Below are 17,319 nucleotides of genomic sequence, written 5' to 3' on the forward strand. Positions count from 1 at the left end.
GGACGGCGACCCAGGGCGGACGGGGCCGCGGTTCCTCGGGCATGCGCCATACAACATTCATCGTACCGTGTTTGATGCCGTCGCTGTCGTCTTCGACGCGCTCATGTCGGGCTTCGCCGACGGGGTGGAGGACCCGGATGCCGAGGTGCGGGCTGTGCTGGGAGTCGTGGGGCGGTGCGTCGTGCGGGAGGGGGACCTCGCGAGCTGGGTCCTGAGGCTGCTGGAGACGTGCTGGGGGGTGCGCCATCGGCTGGGCGCGCTGGAGGCCCCGGTGACGGAGTGTCCGAGGCGGGTCGGGGCGCTGGGGGCGTTCGGGTGTGTCAAAAGGTGGAGGAGGCGGCTGGATGCTTTGAGGACGGAGCGGGATGCGCAGATCGGCCAGGGGGGTGATGATGCTCGTGAGTTCTAGTCTTTTTTTTTTTTTTTTTGCTGTTTTGGAGGAGTTGGTGGCCACCTTGTACGGTTTCCTACTAACAAATGTAGCTTCTGTCACCGCCGAGGATGTTGCGGTTGGAGATTTGATGCAGGATGTGGACTGGGCCATGTTGATGGATGTTATGGACGATTTTGACTGGGAAGGGAGCGCAAGAGCGGGCGGCGAGCCGAGCCTCTTGATGCCAGGATAGAATTCTCAGTTGTGGACAGGCGAAGATAGACGAGGCAGATTAGCGATGAACGGTTGTAATAGACAATGGTTTGAATATACGAAAGGTAGGAAACAATGCACATCGTAGATATCCATGATGATTACAGAGAATAAACATGCCTTGAAGGCAGAAAGGCTTAACGAACATAAAAAATTGAACAGTGGATATGCAGAGAAGCCAGTCATATTGATTGCCGTACGTATGATGACCTGCAATGACCAGAGGTGATACTAGCCTGCAAACCAAGGTATTTACTACTGTTATGTGTGGCGACTTGATCAAAAGTGGAAAATTAATGGTAATTATGGGATCTGGACGCAGACTAAGATCTGCGAGAGAGCGTTTAGTAATTAGTCGTATAACGATGTACTGTCACTACCTTATACTTGATGATCGAAAGACGAAGAATGTCTGATTGCTATTCTGTATTATTGTTCTCTTGAACTCGCTCACCCGCCTTACAACCTCGTCCACGAAAAGTAATGGCAACTTCTGCACTCTCTCATCCTCTTTCATCAGTAACAGGTCGCTAGTCTCGAGGTGCGCCTCCCAAAACGACTCCCAGTGCCTTTCATCAGCCTCCGATCCTGTCCCCGGACTCGGATAAACGGATCTGTAAAACTTGACAACAGCATGCGCAACGCCCTCCTCATCCATTGAAAGCTTTCGACAACAATCAAAATCTAATACCTAAAGAACATGACTCCCTAACGAGCATTGGTCAAACACCTTTCCATCAGGAGCAAATGTTGCACCCTCGCTCAGGCCCCGAGCTGGTGCGAGCACAAACTAGACATCATTTGCATCCACTCGAGCCCTCCAATGCATAAACGCCAGAGCCTGTGGCATGACAGCCGCCGCATATATCGGTTGATCAAGCCCGAGATCATCCATCTGGTCCGCGTGGAGAGGGTAGTTTCTCAGACTGAAAGCCGCGAAGCGCGAGGCAGCCCTCGGCCGAAAGCGACGGCGGCCGAGATAGGCGCGGATGATGCAGTCTTCATTCTTAGGATCGGCGAGCATGCTTTCGCGTGAAGGCTCGGGGCAGTACTTCTCGACGAGGAGGCGGCGAGCAGACTCTTGTACTGGGGGGTTGCGCTCAGAGAGCAGGGCATCGCAAGAGGTGTAGTCTTCTGGCAGTTGGGACAATTAATTAGACCAAGCGGTGTCGTCAGCGGTGAGAAAGCCGTGGCAAAATGGGATGTTGATCTGATGATTCTGTGCTGAGGATAATGATAGCTGGCGAGCACCAATCGCTGCTCGGAGGAGTGTACGATGGATGCCATGTTCATCAAGTAGAGACTGGCCAGGGCCGCCATCCTCACGTTTGAGGGCGATGCTGGATTGACTGGCCCAGACGGATCCGCAGTGGCCCATTCCAATTCTCTCAACGGTCGATTCACTTCCCGTGATGGTAATGATAGAAGTGTCCATGTTGTTGGTGCAGAAAGTGGCTCGTCTGCGTTGAACACCTATGTTCATGGTGATCTCTTGTTGTAGTGGGGTTGTTGCTGCTTTATGACTTTGATGGCCGAGAAACACAATCAGAGAAATCCAGCTGCTCTATGTATTTGATCTCGCGAAGTTATGTTTGGGAAAGTTAGGTGCGGAGGAATGTCCTTACCGGCCGCAGATACTTCAGCTACAAACTATGTCCCAACCCTAACCCGGTGTTGGACTATCTTTCTGCGCAACTGTGAGTCAGTTCGTTCAAGTTCAAATCGATATCATCGCACGTGATACGTACTGGCTATAAAAGTAAATACGCAACGGTGAGCCACACACTTTGTAGGTTGCCTCACAAGATGTCTGAATTTGCTCGTAGTACACGACCATTCCGGATTTCAGCACGGGGCAAGGGTAAAAAGAAGAGGGGGGGAACAGCAGACTGTGTTCAGTTGTAACATGGTTTGTGATCTATTTCGTGGCCAAAGGCTTCATATCACGGGTATCACCAGCGTCATCAGGACCATCAGGTCTACTCCCAGCGCCTCTCGCAGCTCGCTATCCACACGCCCCAACCAAGCACCAAACCTTGAATGGCTTTGCTGTATTCCTTCCTCGTAGCCCTCGACTGGAGAAGTGTCACGTCCAACCGTTGACTGAGGGCCACGACTTGAAATGAATCTTTCAACGACACCGTGTCAGTAACAAATCAAGACAGGAGATTCTACACTGGCAATTTTCTTACACCGATGCAGTCCATGATTCAACATGGGTTTCGGCGCCGTGTACACTTTTCTTTCGCTGTTGCGACCAAAATGAAAGCCGCCGTCGAGTGTGCACTTTTCGTCATCGATGACAACAAAGTCCTCTGGTTCAAGGCTCAGCTTTACGGCCGGTATACCGGCATATAAGCCGTGAACAATAGGCCTGCACCACGGGGCATCCAGGTCCTCGATAATGAGCAGCCACTCGCGGACCTCGTCCTTGAGAGACGCTGGACAGTCCCATGACAAACAGGGCATACGACCGCATTCTTTGAAGAGGTCGTTGTGGAGGTACTCGGCGTGTAGTTCGGCGGGAGAAGGGCCACAGTCTGAGGAGACGATGGTGATGGTCGGGTCCGGGTGAACAACGAACGCGGGGCCGTGGTGGAAGGGCCGATCATCGAGGGAAGAGATGCTCCTGGCTCGCTTCAGAAGACAGCCAAGGGTCTTCTCGAGGCGGGGCGCGATGAGGTGAATACTGGAAGTCATCATATTCTGATACGTTTTGTACTTCTAAAATTGTGTCTTGCAGGTGAAAAGTTGTTCGCCTGGACTTAGACAACCTCGGGGGAGTGACTGGTGGAGGCCGGGTGCGGGCAGAGAGATACAGGTGCTTTGATGTGATATGGGGTCACGACAGTCAAGTTAGGTAGTCATCGTTGAAGTACCAAATTCAGGCTCCGGCGCCGCCATGTCGCCTGTAATTGATGCTCTGGGATGTGGAGGGCGCAGACTGCGGACGGTGCCGAGTTCGGCCAGATGATACGATGAGTTGAGGCTCATTCGTGTACATTTGAGGGCGCAGCTAAAATGTGACATGACAAGACGCGATTCTTTGGCTTGCACACGATCACAGTTGTCGACGAAGTACCTACGCGAAGGATATCGAGGTAATCGTACGTTATGCGCAGTAGGCAGGTGAAGAGGAGCTGGTATTGGATACCTTCTTCGGCCAGGTTGTATCTACCTACCAGGTAAGGTAAGGTAAGGAGGCATTATGGAATAAGTAGCAGAGCCGCCTCGCTCCTGCTAAGGCCTACCGTTTTAGGCCAGGGCAGCTGTGATGGCCCAAGCTCTCGGGACGCAGCTGCCAAAACAATACCTATGGTGAGGCACTAGCAGCGGATTTAGCTCACTGTTCTCCTTCCCGATCCCTGGCGTTCCTTGCCTCGGCTGCTGTTTGGGTCTTGGCAGATCTGTACCTCAAGTTGAAAGCAATTGTACATTAACCTCCGTCTTCTACAGCCCTGACGCCATCCTCGAATAGCCTCGCAACCCGTGATTCTTCCATCACGCCCGGCATGTCAGGCATGTTTCGGTATGCTGCAGCGGCGCCACGACAGGCGGTCTGGGCGACCGCTCGAAGCCTGCCAGCCCCTCCTTGGTCTCAACAGACATTCTCTACATCTTCAAAATCATCGTCCCGACCTGCAAACCGTAGCTTCCCTGCCATCTTCATGCGTGGCGGCACATCCAATGGCCTCGTCATACGCAGGAGCGACCTCCCTCCCGAGGAAGAATGGCACACCGTTTTACCTGCTGCCATGGGTTCGCCAGACCCTTACGGCAGGCAATTGGACGGCATGGGCTCTGGCATATCGTCTACTTCCAAGATCATCATCCTCTCGCCACCATCACGCCCTGGCGTTGATGTCGACTATACCTTCGTACAGGTCGGCATCAAAGACGGAAAGCTCGACATGGCGGGCAACTGTGGTAATCTCTCGTCTGTCGTTGGGCCCATGAGTCTTGATGAAGGTCTCGTCAAAACCCCACAGCTCACTACTGTCGACGGCCACACTGTAGCATCCGTCCGCATATTCAACACCAACACCTCCAAGACGATCGTCTCGCAATTTCGCGTCGAAGGTAGTCCACCCCGTTTCGTCCCGCATGGTGATTACATCATGGACGGGGTGCCTGGTCCCAGCAGCAAAATCACACTCAAATTCATCGACCCTGCTGGTGCCAAAACAGGCAAGGCTCTGCCGACGGGCAACCCCGTGGACATTCTTCGCCTCGATGACGGATCATCCATTGCAGCGTCACTCGTCGACGTCAGCAATCCGGGCGTCTTCATCCGAGTGGCCGACCTCAACCTGCCGAACCACGAGAGCCTCAATCCGGACTCGGTTGAAGCGGACTTGCCGCTGAAGGCTAAGCTGGCAAACATTAGGGCTGCCGGTGCCGCAGCCATGGGTCTAGATCCATCTATTGAGAGCGTTCCCAAAATTGTCCTTCTCTTCCCTCGCGACAACTTGTCTGGCGCCGATTCGGACGTAGATGTCCGCTGTCTGGCGTTGTCCATGGGCCAGGCTCATAAGGCTGTGCCCCTGACCTTGGCACTGTGCCTGGGCGCCTCGTGTCGTATCCCCGACACCCTGGCGTATCAACTCCTGCCAGAAACGAGGAGGAGCTCGCAGTCTGCTGTCGTCATTGCTCATCCCAGCGGCAGGGTCGAGATTGGAACGACAATGAGCGGCGAGGCCGGGATCGCCTCGGCCGACCTTCTCCGTACCGCACGAGTACTCATGCGCGGCCAGGTTTATTATTAAGGACCTCTTCACCCGACCCTGCTATGCATTGATAATCAAGCTGGCAATCAGCGCTGTATACTTTCACAATTGCGGACTAAACCTACCTAATTATCCCAACACAGCCCCTGTGACGGCGTGATGACATGCCCCCCTGGCTTGTGCAGCGGCAAACTTGCTGCAAAGGACCTCGACGCCTTTAGCGATCGGCAACTGTGCAGCAGCGTCGAACACCACACGCTATAATCTGACGTGCAGCGGCCAACACCGACTGAATCCAGGCGGCCAGACTCCTATGGCTTCAGCACCCGCGACTTTCTAAAAAGACCTGGATTGACACTGTCGAACCCATCTCTTCAAAGCTTGCGGCTGGTCAGTCCGATAGGGCTCTGACCGCCAAGTGGGTTCTACCCGATCCCTGGTGACCCGTGGGCTCACGTCAAACCACGTGCAAGAAGTCGCCGACAAAGTGCGCATCGAATTACGCTCTCACATCCCAGGTGTTTCTGGTGTTCCATTCCATTGGTCTAGGTCCGACCATCAATTTAAAGACTTCTATCCCCTCCTGGCGCGCGCTGTTATACCGTGGCTGTGCACATAAGGTGCACTGTCACACACGGCCGCTGACTCCATATCGGGCCACATGGTCCTGGCTTCACGGATATCCAGGGTCTACCATCCGACAGTGCAGCTCATATATTCCACCCTTTTTCGCACTTTCGAGGCACAACTTGGACTCTATACTTCCAAGAGCTACGAGGCAAATGGACAACTTCAATAACTGCACCGTTGAGGGTGGCGCCCTGGTGACCACCAGGCGAGGACTCCAGGTATCAAAAGCGAAACATAATGGGATCTCGTTCGTCAACATCATTGCTGGCCCCGAGCAAACATCAGAGGCGGCCCCACAAACTCGATTGAGCCGCAGTACCGATCTGGTTGATCTGTCGCAGCCATTGGAGAGACGCTTCAAGTTTGTCACTAAAAATCAAGAGCCGAGGAAACCACGGGTCTCCCAGCCCAATAAAACAACGCGAGCTATTCAAATCGACAGCAACAAGAGAAGTAAGCCACGGAAAGCGCAGAACAACGCCCCTCGCATTCTATCGAGCCAAGTCGGGCCGATATATCTTTACGATCCATCTCTCGCATCCTCGGAAGAAGTCGAGTCGCTTGAGAAGGCTCTTGAAGAATTCCAGCAATGCTACCAAAGCACACCCTATCTAAGCACAACCTCTTGGCGTGCTGAAGTATGGGCAACCCACAATTATTCTGTGCCAATGTCCGTGAGCAAGCAGAAACTACTTCACCTATACATGCGATTTATCCCTTTCAAGATGTATCCTCTTGAATGCATTCTCAGTCACAACCCGACTCGGTCGCCGAAATTTTTCGAAAGGTTGCAAGTCACACCGAATTCTCTTGTCTCCGTAATTGTGGCAGGGAGTTTGGTGGAGGCTGTTCTCAAGGGCGAACGGTGCAGTGACGACATGCTCGAGCAGGAGTCTTATGCTTGTGGCGTCGTCAATGGAGAACTGCGGAAAATCGCGAGACTTCGTGGTCAGGAGGCCCACGGCATTATGGAGTGCATCTGTTCTATGGCCGTTGGAAGTGTATGGTCTCCGTAAGCGGTGCCCAATACTGAGTGACGATGGCTGACACTGTATGATCACAGGCCCACCTAGGTCGGCACGACCACTGGCACATGCACATGAAGGGACTGAAGCAAATTCTTGAGATGACTGGTGGCATAGACAAAGAATGGACCTATGTAATGAACAAAGTGCGACGGTACGTCCTTCTACAGTTTTGCTCAGCATACATGGATGAAGTACTGACGAAGCACATAGAGCCAATGTGAAGGCCGCGGCCGCGTTAGCCACCATACCATACCTCGAGTATGAGAGGATATACGGCAACATATCAGACTCTCTCCCGAGGACAACGCGCGCACGCCTCTCCAAGGCTGTCAAGGGGATCCTGGCTTTCTGTAATGTGCAGGAGGTCATATGCGAATCCTTTGCCAGTCTCGTTCTTTTCAGTCATGCCGTCTCAAAAGCCCTGGCCGCCAAGAAGCGCACCATTCTCTATGACCCGGAGGTTTTTATCGAAGAGTGGCTATGGGTCATGTACCAGCTCATCCGCTTCCCAGGTGTGCTACGTGACGAGAGCACACAGATCCCAAGTATTGAGCTTGATCTCAACCTGGGCGAGCGTCGCTACAAGGAGCCCTTAGTTAGAGGGTCACGATACTGTGCGCCGGGTAAGCTCGTGCCCGCTCACGCGGACAACATCCTCGAGCCGGCGTTGCGTCTCGCTGGCTTGCTCTATGTTGATGCGCTCGTCCCTGACGAGCCAAGGACACTAAACGGGTATGCGGTACTTCTGGGGCTTCTCACGACGGCCATTGATACCATACTCAAGCGCCTGGCGGCGCGAGGGTGGGAATATGAAGATGATGCCGCCTTCGACGACGGACTCCCAGCCATGGCGGTCATGAAGCCAGTCCTGATATGGATTGGCCTGGCAGGGTACGTTATCGCATGGACGGGTGATGGAGAGCGGTTCTGGGGCCTAGGAAGGTACGACCGTAGCATGTACTGCGAGTGTTTGGCGAAGGTCATCGGGTCCACGCCACAGAGTGTTGACGCGTTACTGGAAAGCGATCTAGCTCTATGTGGTCTTTTGGACCCAAAGAACTTGTTGCGGAAGGAAATCGCAACAAAAACACTCTTGAAGGGGATTTTGAAAGAGTATAGCGATGGAGAGGAGTTCAAGTGTTGATTTTTATGGAAGCGGAGGCTGCTGGTGATGGGTTCGATATACGTGAATGGAACTGACTGGAATACTGGTGTTATGATAAAACAGAAAATATCATGTTCTCACAGGCGTCATCGACTGCTCTCACGGCATTCGTTTGCCAACAGCAACATTGCTTGAGCCGATGTGACAAATGCCTATCTACAAGCATGTTTCCTGTCCCCCTTTTCTGCCAACTCGCGGTGTTCACCAAGAAAGTATATGCTCCACTTTTCCCCCTACTTTTGTCGGTGTGTGCATCGCATCTCGCAATCTCAACTGCTTCTCGACAGATAGACTCTGCCTGAAATCGTCCCATCAGCCATTGAAGACCGCGAACGCCGAGTATTCCCGTTGTCTGTCGTAACGTCAAAGCCCCGAGGCTCACTGGGAAGTCATGGCCAACCGTGATGCGGGAGACATATCGTCCACACACCCCTACTACCCCCTGGGTATCCTCATCCCCCACTACGCCGCGAACGAGACGCCCCTCCCTCAAGTCCTGGTCCCCTTTGTCGCCGTCCTGCTTCTGCCTATACCGATCGCTTTTGTGACATCGCGACTGATCAAGCCTTCCCTCGGAGGCCTCGACCGCTTCGCCGTGTGCTGGTTTGCCCTCGGCGCCTTTTTGCATTGCTGCTTTGAAGGTGAGTCTTTCTCAGCCAGGGGTCGGCTACCCACGAGGTGGGCGGCACTGATACCCGGCAGGCTACTTTGTCTGGAACCATGCGACGTTGGCAGGTCTCCAGTCGCTCTTCGCCCAGGCGTGGAAGGAATACGCCCTCTCCGACTCACGCTACCTGACGTCCGACCCGTTTATGGTTTGCGTCGAGGCTCTCACCGTTGTGCGTCTCTTCCGCCCCTCCTCCGTTCTATCGGTCACTTGCTTCGCAAGGCCGGCAGGCAACTAGCCCTTTGGGTCTCCCGTGATGCATGTGGCAGACCAAGCGCTGACGAGATTCTCTTTCCCAGATCATCTGGGGCCCCATCTCCCTCTCCGTCACATTCGCCATTCTCTCGGGCAGCCGCCTCCGCCACCCGCTGCAGCTCGTCATATGCGTGGGCCACCTGTACGGCGTAGCGCTGTACTACTCCACGAGCCTCGCGGAGCGGGCCCTAGTCGGGACGATGCACAGCCGGCCGGAGGTGCTGTATTTCTGGGTCTACTATGTCGGGTTCAACGCGCCTTGGGTTGTTGTGCCGCTCAGTGAGTTCCCTCCCTTCCTCCCACTTCTCCGTTTTGTCGAATACAACAAACCCCGAGGAAACCTGGCGATCGGGAGGTTCGAATGCCGGCTAATGCGATGCAGTCCTCCTCGTACAAAGCCTCAGAGCTACGAGCAGGGCGTTCCAGGCATTGGAGGAGAAGGAGACGGCCGAGGCTGCGCTCGCGAGCCGCCGGAAAGGCGATGCTGCCGTCTCGGAGGGGAAGAAGACTCGGTGACGGGGCGCCCAGAATGCCATGCACGGGCAGGACCATTGTTTTGGTTCTTTGTTCTTTGCCCAGAGGTGATATCCCGATTGCTGCGTTCCGGGGCAAAAAGCTGCTCGTCCCGGTGCAGCAGCGGCAGTGGCAGTGTGCCGCGTGAGGTGATGGAGCTTTGTTCGAGATGGCCGTCGCTCCGCCAGGCTGCTGGTACCACCTTGTCGATCCAGACATGAGAGTTGGGCGGCCGAAACGCGCCAATGGGGGCACCTCAATGGGGGCAGATGGATCCCGCTATGGCCATGAGGGGTAGTAGTGTGGTCCCCAGGCAGCCAGTCGGTCAGCAACCAGACAGACTGACTGGACGACTCATCAAATCTAGCTCTGACTTGAGTTCTGCGATAGAATCGTACTTCCTAGTGTTCCGTTTTCATCCATCTTCGACTGTCTTTACAGATCCAACTTGCAGTGCAGCCTTGGCTGGTGCTTCCTTTTACCTGTTGTTGCATCTCGAGACAGAACACACCCCGCGTCACGAGCTAGGCGAGCACCTTCATCATGGGTGACCCAGCACCAGCAGAGACCCCTTTCCCGCTCACTGAGACGGACAAGGCGGTGCTGGCTCTCACGGACGAAGAGTTCAAACCGCACGATTGGGAGGATTTGAAGTCAACAATCGGTAAGCTTTTGATTCATTTGAATATCTTGACGACTCCCGCTGATGACTCCCACAGAGGCCAACAGGCTGGAGGTCTTCAAGCGCAAGCCGTCCGACCTGCGCCGGTATATGAAGTGGACGACGGAAACCAAGGCCGAGTATGGCTCAATGACAAACTACCTTCTCGCCCACCGCCTCCCCAAAGCCTGGGGCGCCCCGCCCTTCACACCGACCTCAACCGTGCCCTTGGCCGAGCCGGCCGACTACCGCGTCCTCATCAACGACTGGCCCTACGGCCTGACGTCCGAGATCACCCACATTGTCGTCTGGTCGCGCACCCCCATCGAGACGGACCCTGCGTCGGGCGACGTGACGACCGAGAGCAGGCGGCTGATCCAAGAGTTCGTCGACCGATACTTCGCAGACGCCTTGGGAGCAGACGGCAAGGAGCGCGTGCTGTGGTTCAAGAATTGGGTGGCCCTGCAGAGCGTCCGCGCGCTGGAGCACTTCCACGTGCTGTTCCGGAACGCCGAGCCCGAGCTGCTGAAAGTTCGTGGGCTGAAGGAAGAAAGCCATGGCATTCGTGGCGAGTGACGGCGCCGGAACCAGAGAGGCGGCGGGTTGAGCAATGTGCACACGACAGATACAAAGACTTAGACCAGGAAAGAATAGAAAAAACTTGCAGCGTTCCCTCGAGCGAGACCGAGATCTCTTCTCTTGCCCATCGGACCGCGCTCCCCTCCAGGCTTGCTTAAGCAGCACGTCGCTGCCGCCTGTTGCCGGCCGGCGCAGCCTCGGCCCCCTCGGCGTTGTTGGCGGCACCCAGGCCGGCCATGCCCTTGGCGGCGCCCATGAGGCCGTAGCCGGCATAGGCGCCGTACGCAGGGACGGCGAGCCAGAGGAGCCAGCCGCCGTTGCCGAAGAGGATGACGGCCACGACGGAGGCCCAGGTGACCCAGATAACGTCGAACATGTACTCGGTCAGACCGGCAGAGGCGAGGTCCTCGCCAGCGGTGCGCAGGGCGCCGCTGGCGTCGTACGTGGGGCGTCCGGAGCGCTCGAGGACGAACTGGCAGATGAAGGCCGGGGCCGAGAGGAGGAAGTACCAGAAGAGCGAGCGGGAGCGGAAGAGGAAGTGGAAAGCCAGGAAGGCAACGTTGACGGTGGCAGAGCCAATGTGAAGGTTGTTGAGAGCCGCCGTGTTGGACTTGGCGCGGTCTTTCTTTGCTTTTTGGGCCATGGTGGTAGGAGTGGTGGGATGAGGGGATTACTGCTTGGCGATGCGAGGCGTTTCAACCCGAGGATGGAAAGCGCCGTGTGTTGGTATTGGGGCGGTGATCGGTGATTGTGAGTTGAGCTTCAGTGAAAGCGCCGTCGAGAAGGACCGGTGTGTGGGTGTGATGGATGGAGCTGCATGTGAGCTCGTGAGGTGTGTCTGGTGAGTGACGACATGCTTCTCGACGTTTCCGCTCAGCGAGGCAACGTGGTGATGTGGCGTAACGGAGGAATTCTGGTGGCTGGAGCCTATCCGCCGCATGCCTGGCACCCCTCAAGCCCTGACACACGCTGGCTGGCGCTTGCCAGTGCAGTGTCAGTCGAATGCAGGCGCAACGGGGCGGGTGCAGAGGTGTGAACCCCTGTCGACGAAATGGGGCAATCCATCATCGTTCCAGCGGCTGGGCGCTTCCCTGCTCACTGGACGTTCACGCACCCGCATCCGTTGCGGTTGCCCTGTTGCCAGGGCGAGCTTGCCAGGCAGTTGCGTCAGCCAATCGCAGCCAACCAGCCACCGAACCACAGCGCGAAGACAGTCGCCGCCGTCAACACCAAACATCCCACGAACCCGCCCGAGCCATCCTCACGACTCGGTCTCCCCTTTCGTGTCCTGTCCCTTCTTTCCGGTGGGCGTAGCCGAAGATCGAGTGAGCTCGTCAAACTTGATACAGAACCCCTTCAATGGGCCCCTTTGTTCCTTCTTCGTCCCTCTACCTTCCGACGGGAGCTTCCTAGCTGTCCCTTTTCTGCTTCGAGTGCGCCTTCACCGTGCCTTGTCTCTCCCCCTTGTCGAGAAAACCCAAACAGACCGGGCCCCACCATTCGACCATCATCGCGACCCCTCGACCGGCCAGCACGACCTGCGACCTTTATCCTCCTGTCCCAGCAGCGATTGCGGTCCAAACGGTTGCTTCGCCACCTGCTTCGCGACTGCCCGTCCGCGGTACCCAAACAGACGAACGAGAGCGCACCCACCCCACCTACTACATCAACCAACCCTCGACCGCCCTGGACAAGTGAAGCGTGCATGAACTGTTAGGGCTTGCCACGACGACGAATACAGGCAGATTGCAGGCGATTCATCGCCGAGCAACCCTTGCCAGAAGCTACACCTGGCGACATCGGCTGGCCTTGCTGTTCGTCGCATCCCACCGCATGACTGATTGTTGGTCGTGCTATCGTTCGCCAGCCACCGCCCCAGCAGCGACCGCGACCACCAGAAACAGCGACGAGGAAGTTCACCAGCGATTCTGTTTCTGGCGAGCATCACCCAACTCGACCGTTTCCATGGCCCTGGTTCGCCGACGATAATAGTACCGCCCCCTTAATATTCTCGACGTGAATTCCAGTCGTCGTCATGGCCCCGTCAAGTACAGCCATCACTGGTCTTCTTCGCCAGGTCGTATATTACCACCTCGACAACAACTCCTACGAGAATGCACTCTTCTTTGCCGAGAAGCTTGCTGCCCAGGACCCGAAAGCGAGCGAGTCCACACATCTTCTCTCCTTATGCCATTTCCGACTCGGCGACCATCGATCAGCCTTTGACTTCAGTAGGGCGTCTGCCAACCGGGGATCTAACCTGGGCACAATATGGGTCTTTGCCCAATCATGTCTTCACCTGGAGCGCTACCGCGACGGCATCAGCGTTCTTGAGAAGACACGCGATCGCTGGGTGAACAAGTCGCACCTCGGCAAGCATACCGCAGTTGCGCGGTCGATGTGCCCAGACGAGGCTACTGTGCTATGCTTACTCGGCAAGCTTTACCGCGCATACGATGATCGCAAAAAGGCTGCCGAATGCTTTGAGAATGCACTCAAAACTAACCCGTTCATGTTCGACGCATTCCAAGCTCTTTGTGATCTTGGTGTCACCGTTAGGGCAGCCAACATCTTCCGAGTCAACGATACTCTCACGCAAGCCTTCACGCAGGGCTTGATGGCTGCTTCGGCGGATCTCAAAGACAGCTCGGCCGTCAACTTCCTTGAGCCCACGACGAAGAAGGCCTCCGCTCGTAATGTGATGGAGGTGGCAGATCCTTTCGAGCTATCACGTGTGCCCGGCCACCACGACACAGCATTTGCACTGAGCGCGGGTCCTGCGGAGTCAGAGGAGAATGATTTCATGTCCAAGATAACAGCTGCCAGGACACGGCTGGCGCATCCCTTAGCGGGCAACGGGTCCATCGACGTCATGGAAACACCAACGGGTCCTCTACCAGTGGTCGACGCGCATGCTGCACGCACGGCCTCGAATTTTGCAGTCAGCGACGTACCACCAGCGGCACCAACCCGTAGGACCAGAACAGCACCTGCGCCGCAAACCGAGGGTGCCTTCATGGAGGCACCGCCCCCAAGGATGGGGTACCGTCTGGGCGCGAAGCGAGCTGTGCGGTCCCAAGACAAGGGCCAGGAGCAGCCCATTGAGACTCTTCCTGATCAGCTGAGCGGCCTGTCGCGATCGTCAGCTGTTGCAGCAGAAAGGAAACGAACGGTATCCGGCCACCCAGTCGTCTCCAGGCAGCAGTCCGAGGAGCCCGTCACCCGAAGAAGTGCGCGCCTCAACATGTTCAAGCCGTCAGCCGCCAAGACGAACTCCGGCGCATCCACTATCGGTGCCACAGCCACCCGGGAACTGAAGAAGGCTAGGCCCCCTATCTCCCGGGCATTCCGTCCCGGATCTAGTGGCTCCAGCGTGGGCAGAGTTGTTAGCGGCAACCGGAACCCCCGTCAAGAAGAGCATAGCATGGATGTCGACCACGCCGAGACCTCACGTGTTAAAGAGCCTCCCGCTGTCCAAGCAGCTGTCGTCAAGCCGCCCCCCCAAGAGCCGGATCATCTCAAGATTGAGGAGTCTCTGAAGTGGATCATGGACCTGCTGAGAAAGACAGGGACCGGGTACTTCGCTGCCTCACAGTTCCGCGGGCACGATGCAGTGCAGTCTTACAGCAGCTTACCCAGGAGCCAGCAGGAGACGCCTTGGGTCCTGGCACAAGTAGGAAAAGCTCATTATGAGCAAGCGGCGTACGTCGAGGCAGAGAAGTATTTTAGGAAACTGCGAGTCTTGGCACCTTCGCGGATGGAAGACATGGAGGTCTACTCTACAATCCTGTGGCACCTCAAACGCGAGACTGATCTCTCGTTTTTGGCTCACGAGCTTATCGACTCGGAATGGCTGGCCCCGCAAGCGTGGTGCACGCTAGGAAATGCATGGTCCTTGGCAAGAGAGCCGGACCAAGCGTTGCGGTGCTTCAAACGGGCGACTCAGGTTGACCCCAAGTTTGCCTATGCCTTTACGTTGCAGGGTCACGAGCACGTTGCGAATCAAGAGTACGAAAAGGCACTGGGAGCGTACCGACAGGCAATTACTGCCGACCAGCGCCACTACAACGCTTACTACGGCATGGGCAAGGTGCATGAGAAGCTAGGCAACTACGACAAGGCTAGGATCCACTTCCATACGGCGTCCATGATCAACCCGACGAATGCAGTGCTCATCTGCTGCGTGGGCAGTGTCCTTGAAAAGCAAAAGCAGATGGGCCTGGCACTCCAGGCCTTCACCAAGGCCACCGAGTTGGCACCACGAGCTGCGCAGACTCGGTACCAAAAAGCTCGAGCTCTGCTGGCTGTCGGCCAGCTTGAAGCCGCGCAAAAGGAACTTTTGATACTCAAAGATTTGGCCCCTGACGAGGCAAACGTGCATTTCCTCTTGGGTAAGATGTACATTCGCACTGGCGAGAAGCAGTCGGCCGTGCGGCACTTCACCGTCGCTCTCGCACTGGATCCGAAGGTAAGCTGGGTGCCTCGTTGTGACTCACGAGACGTGCCGCCGCTAACAGGCAAGCAGGCAAGCCCACAAGTCAAGGAGGCGATCGAAAGTATAGAGGACGATCAGGGGATGGAAGACTCCCTCATGACTTGAGGCCTATTCGAATTTTGTTTTTGGGAGCCGTACCTCAAAGGTGTGTCACTACATTGGCAGTAATGGTTTGAGAAGCCGGCGCGATGGTCGGTTGAATGGTGTGGAATGACTGGGCTGGGATCGAGGAGATTGGACTGGTCTCCTCATTGCGGGGAGCGGTGTTATGGCACCGCCAGTACGACGGCACGACATGACGTTTCGACGACGCATGGCATGGTACGGCGTTTAGGAAAGCAACGAAATTCCAAGGTGGAACTGAGGGGCGGTTGGGTGAGCCACATTGCGGGCAGTTGGAGGAGGCAACATGCTTTTCGTGTACAAATACCAAAGCTCAGCATCCGCAGAAAGGTGGGGCTGGGAAGGCGCTTGCCCCTACGTTCAAGAGTATGGAATAAAGTGCCTGTCGACGTTTGACAAACAGCAACAGGTTTGGTGACAGCGCTCGTCAATTCAGTACCACTTCTCGTTGTGGACACGCGGGTGAAGTGATGACCCATGTCGCGAAGGTTATGGAGGGGGGGGGGGGTCGAACTCGATGGGATGTTTGACATCCAATGAACTCGGGGCCAGGCAGGTGCAGCACGTGTGCAGGAAGAGAGCTCGGACCAGGTCGGGCCCGCCCCACCCTCCTCCACCCTCCGAAACAAGCACCAACGGGTGCGCGCACCCCAGACCCCGGCAGACAACAGAAACGCGCCTCCTGGGCACCCGACTGAGCCTTGCGAAATCCAAGCCAGAAAATAGGGACGGCCATTGCCATTTTGCATGTCCTCATTTTCTTGCCCCACCCAAAACAGGTTAGCGCCGTTCTGGCTGATCTGATGCACCACCTGCGCCTGCAATCAGTAACTGTTCCCCCCTGCGCACCTTTATTTATCGCCTTCCCCTCGCCTCCTCCACTCTTCGTTCTTCCCTCTTCCACTACGATCTCACAACACCGCGTCTCTACCAACGTCATCATCAACATCGTCAATTTTTGACGCGTTTATCAACAACCCACTTCATCACACTCTCACCCCACCCTCAAAATGACTGGACGTAAGTACTATCTTTTCCTCTGTCGTTAGGTCGTCGCCAGTGCGTCGTCGTCGGTCGAGGGGCGCGTTTCGCGACCGCGTTTCCCGTCCGTCGCAACGCATCGGCCACATGCCTTCTGCTTGACTGTCAACACGTACTGACCGATTCCAGGCGGCAAGGGCGGCAAGGGTCTCGGCAAGGGCGGCGCCAAGCGTCACCGCAAGATTCTTCGTGACAACATTCAGGGTATCACCAAGCCCGCTATCCGTCGTCTCGCGCGTCGTGGCGGTGTCAAGCGTATTTCTGCCAGTAAGTTTTATCGCCAGTCAAACATCCACACGCAACCATACTGACGTGCTCTTCTCCCAGTGATCTACGAGGAGACCCGTGGTGTTCTGAAGTCCTTCCTTGAGGGTGTCATCCGTGATGCCGTCACCTACACTGAGCACGCCAAGCGCAAGACCGTCACGTCTCTCGACGTTGTCTACGCTCTCAAGCGCCAGGGCCGCACTCTCTACGGTTTCGGTGGTTAAGCAGCTTTCCCTCGGAATGCTGTTGCCTTTTCTGCACCCACATACGATACCCTCTGCTCGCGTTCTTCTCGTCGCGTCTGCCTGGTCTCTGGTGATCGGGTGGCTCGGCTCGGACTCGGCGTGACGTGTAGATTGGTTCTTTTGGTCTTGTATCCCACACATGTCGGTATGGCCCGGCGGGATTTGGTTCTATATGGCGTTGGCGGATCATGAAACTCGGGGATACGATAGCAGGAGGCGTCAGGATGATGCCCTCCGTATGAATACCACTATTACCACATTTGGTAACCTAATCACC

At 56.0% G+C, this 17,319-nt stretch overlaps 10 protein-coding genes across 10 annotated transcripts; 7 read left to right on the forward strand and 3 right to left on the reverse strand.

Annotated features, from left to right (window-relative positions):
* Nucleotides 1–103: 103 nt before the first annotated feature.
* On the forward strand, nucleotides 104–626 carry VDBG_06798 (predicted protein; the record flags this gene model as incomplete). Its single annotated transcript, XM_003003190.1, has 2 exons — nucleotides 104–398; nucleotides 484–626. 2 exons carry the CDS (start codon nucleotides 104–106, stop codon nucleotides 624–626), a joined length of 438 nt encoding a protein of 145 aa, XP_003003236.1.
* Nucleotides 627–1,436: 810 nt separating this feature from the next.
* Nucleotides 1,437–2,129, reverse strand: VDBG_06799 (conserved hypothetical protein; the record flags this gene model as incomplete). The annotated part of the gene is made up of 2 exons (XM_003003191.1): nucleotides 1,437–1,780; nucleotides 1,922–2,129. 2 exons carry the CDS (start codon nucleotides 2,127–2,129, stop codon nucleotides 1,437–1,439), a joined length of 552 nt encoding a protein of 183 aa, XP_003003237.1.
* Nucleotides 2,130–2,584: 455 nt separating this feature from the next.
* Nucleotides 2,585–3,346, reverse strand: VDBG_06800 (conserved hypothetical protein; the record flags this gene model as incomplete). The annotated part of the gene is made up of 2 exons (XM_003003192.1): nucleotides 2,585–2,721; nucleotides 2,839–3,346. 2 exons carry the CDS (start codon nucleotides 3,344–3,346, stop codon nucleotides 2,585–2,587), a joined length of 645 nt encoding a protein of 214 aa, XP_003003238.1.
* Nucleotides 3,347–4,158: 812 nt separating this feature from the next.
* VDBG_06801 (methylitaconate delta2-delta3-isomerase) lies at nucleotides 4,159–5,412 on the forward strand (the record flags this gene model as incomplete). Its single annotated transcript, XM_003003193.1, has 1 exon — nucleotides 4,159–5,412. One exon carries the CDS (start codon nucleotides 4,159–4,161, stop codon nucleotides 5,410–5,412), a length of 1,254 nt encoding a protein of 417 aa, XP_003003239.1.
* A 743-nt stretch (nucleotides 5,413–6,155) lies between these two features.
* On the forward strand, nucleotides 6,156–8,175 carry VDBG_06802 (predicted protein; the record flags this gene model as incomplete). The annotated part of the gene is made up of 3 exons (XM_003003194.1): nucleotides 6,156–7,004; nucleotides 7,067–7,182; nucleotides 7,242–8,175. The coding sequence occupies 3 exons, from the start codon at nucleotides 6,156–6,158 to the stop codon at nucleotides 8,173–8,175; spliced, it is 1,899 nt and encodes a 632-aa protein (XP_003003240.1).
* Nucleotides 8,176–8,587: 412 nt separating this feature from the next.
* On the forward strand, nucleotides 8,588–9,634 carry VDBG_06803 (EBDP2; the record flags this gene model as incomplete). The annotated part of the gene is made up of 4 exons (XM_003003195.1): nucleotides 8,588–8,837; nucleotides 8,899–9,035; nucleotides 9,163–9,397; nucleotides 9,501–9,634. The coding sequence occupies 4 exons, from the start codon at nucleotides 8,588–8,590 to the stop codon at nucleotides 9,632–9,634; spliced, it is 756 nt and encodes a 251-aa protein (XP_003003241.1).
* A 540-nt stretch (nucleotides 9,635–10,174) lies between these two features.
* Nucleotides 10,175–10,407, forward strand: VDBG_06804 (conserved hypothetical protein; the record flags this gene model as incomplete). Its single annotated transcript, XM_003003196.1, has 2 exons — nucleotides 10,175–10,295; nucleotides 10,361–10,407. The coding sequence occupies 2 exons, from the start codon at nucleotides 10,175–10,177 to the stop codon at nucleotides 10,405–10,407; spliced, it is 168 nt and encodes a 55-aa protein (XP_003003242.1).
* A 618-nt stretch (nucleotides 10,408–11,025) lies between these two features.
* Nucleotides 11,026–11,514, reverse strand: VDBG_06805 (DUF788 domain-containing protein; the record flags this gene model as incomplete). The annotated part of the gene is made up of 1 exon (XM_003003197.1): nucleotides 11,026–11,514. One exon carries the CDS (start codon nucleotides 11,512–11,514, stop codon nucleotides 11,026–11,028), a length of 489 nt encoding a protein of 162 aa, XP_003003243.1.
* A 1,392-nt stretch (nucleotides 11,515–12,906) lies between these two features.
* On the forward strand, nucleotides 12,907–15,888 carry VDBG_06806 (bimA; the record flags this gene model as incomplete). The annotated part of the gene is made up of 2 exons (XM_003003198.1): nucleotides 12,907–15,339; nucleotides 15,397–15,888. 2 exons carry the CDS (start codon nucleotides 12,907–12,909, stop codon nucleotides 15,469–15,471), a joined length of 2,508 nt encoding a protein of 835 aa, XP_003003244.1.
* A 511-nt stretch (nucleotides 15,889–16,399) lies between these two features.
* Nucleotides 16,400–17,315, forward strand: VDBG_06807 (histone H4.1; the record flags this gene model as incomplete). The annotated part of the gene is made up of 3 exons (XM_003003199.1): nucleotides 16,400–16,509; nucleotides 16,660–16,797; nucleotides 16,858–17,315. 3 exons carry the CDS (start codon nucleotides 16,500–16,502, stop codon nucleotides 17,019–17,021), a joined length of 312 nt encoding a protein of 103 aa, XP_003003245.1.
* Nucleotides 17,316–17,319: the final 4 nt, after the last annotated feature.

The sequence above is a fragment of the Verticillium alfalfae genome, genomic scaffold (assembly GCF_000150825.1).
Source record: "Verticillium alfalfae VaMs.102 supercont1.8 genomic scaffold, whole genome shotgun sequence".
Taxonomy (NCBI): domain Eukaryota; kingdom Fungi; phylum Ascomycota; class Sordariomycetes; order Glomerellales; family Plectosphaerellaceae; genus Verticillium; species Verticillium alfalfae.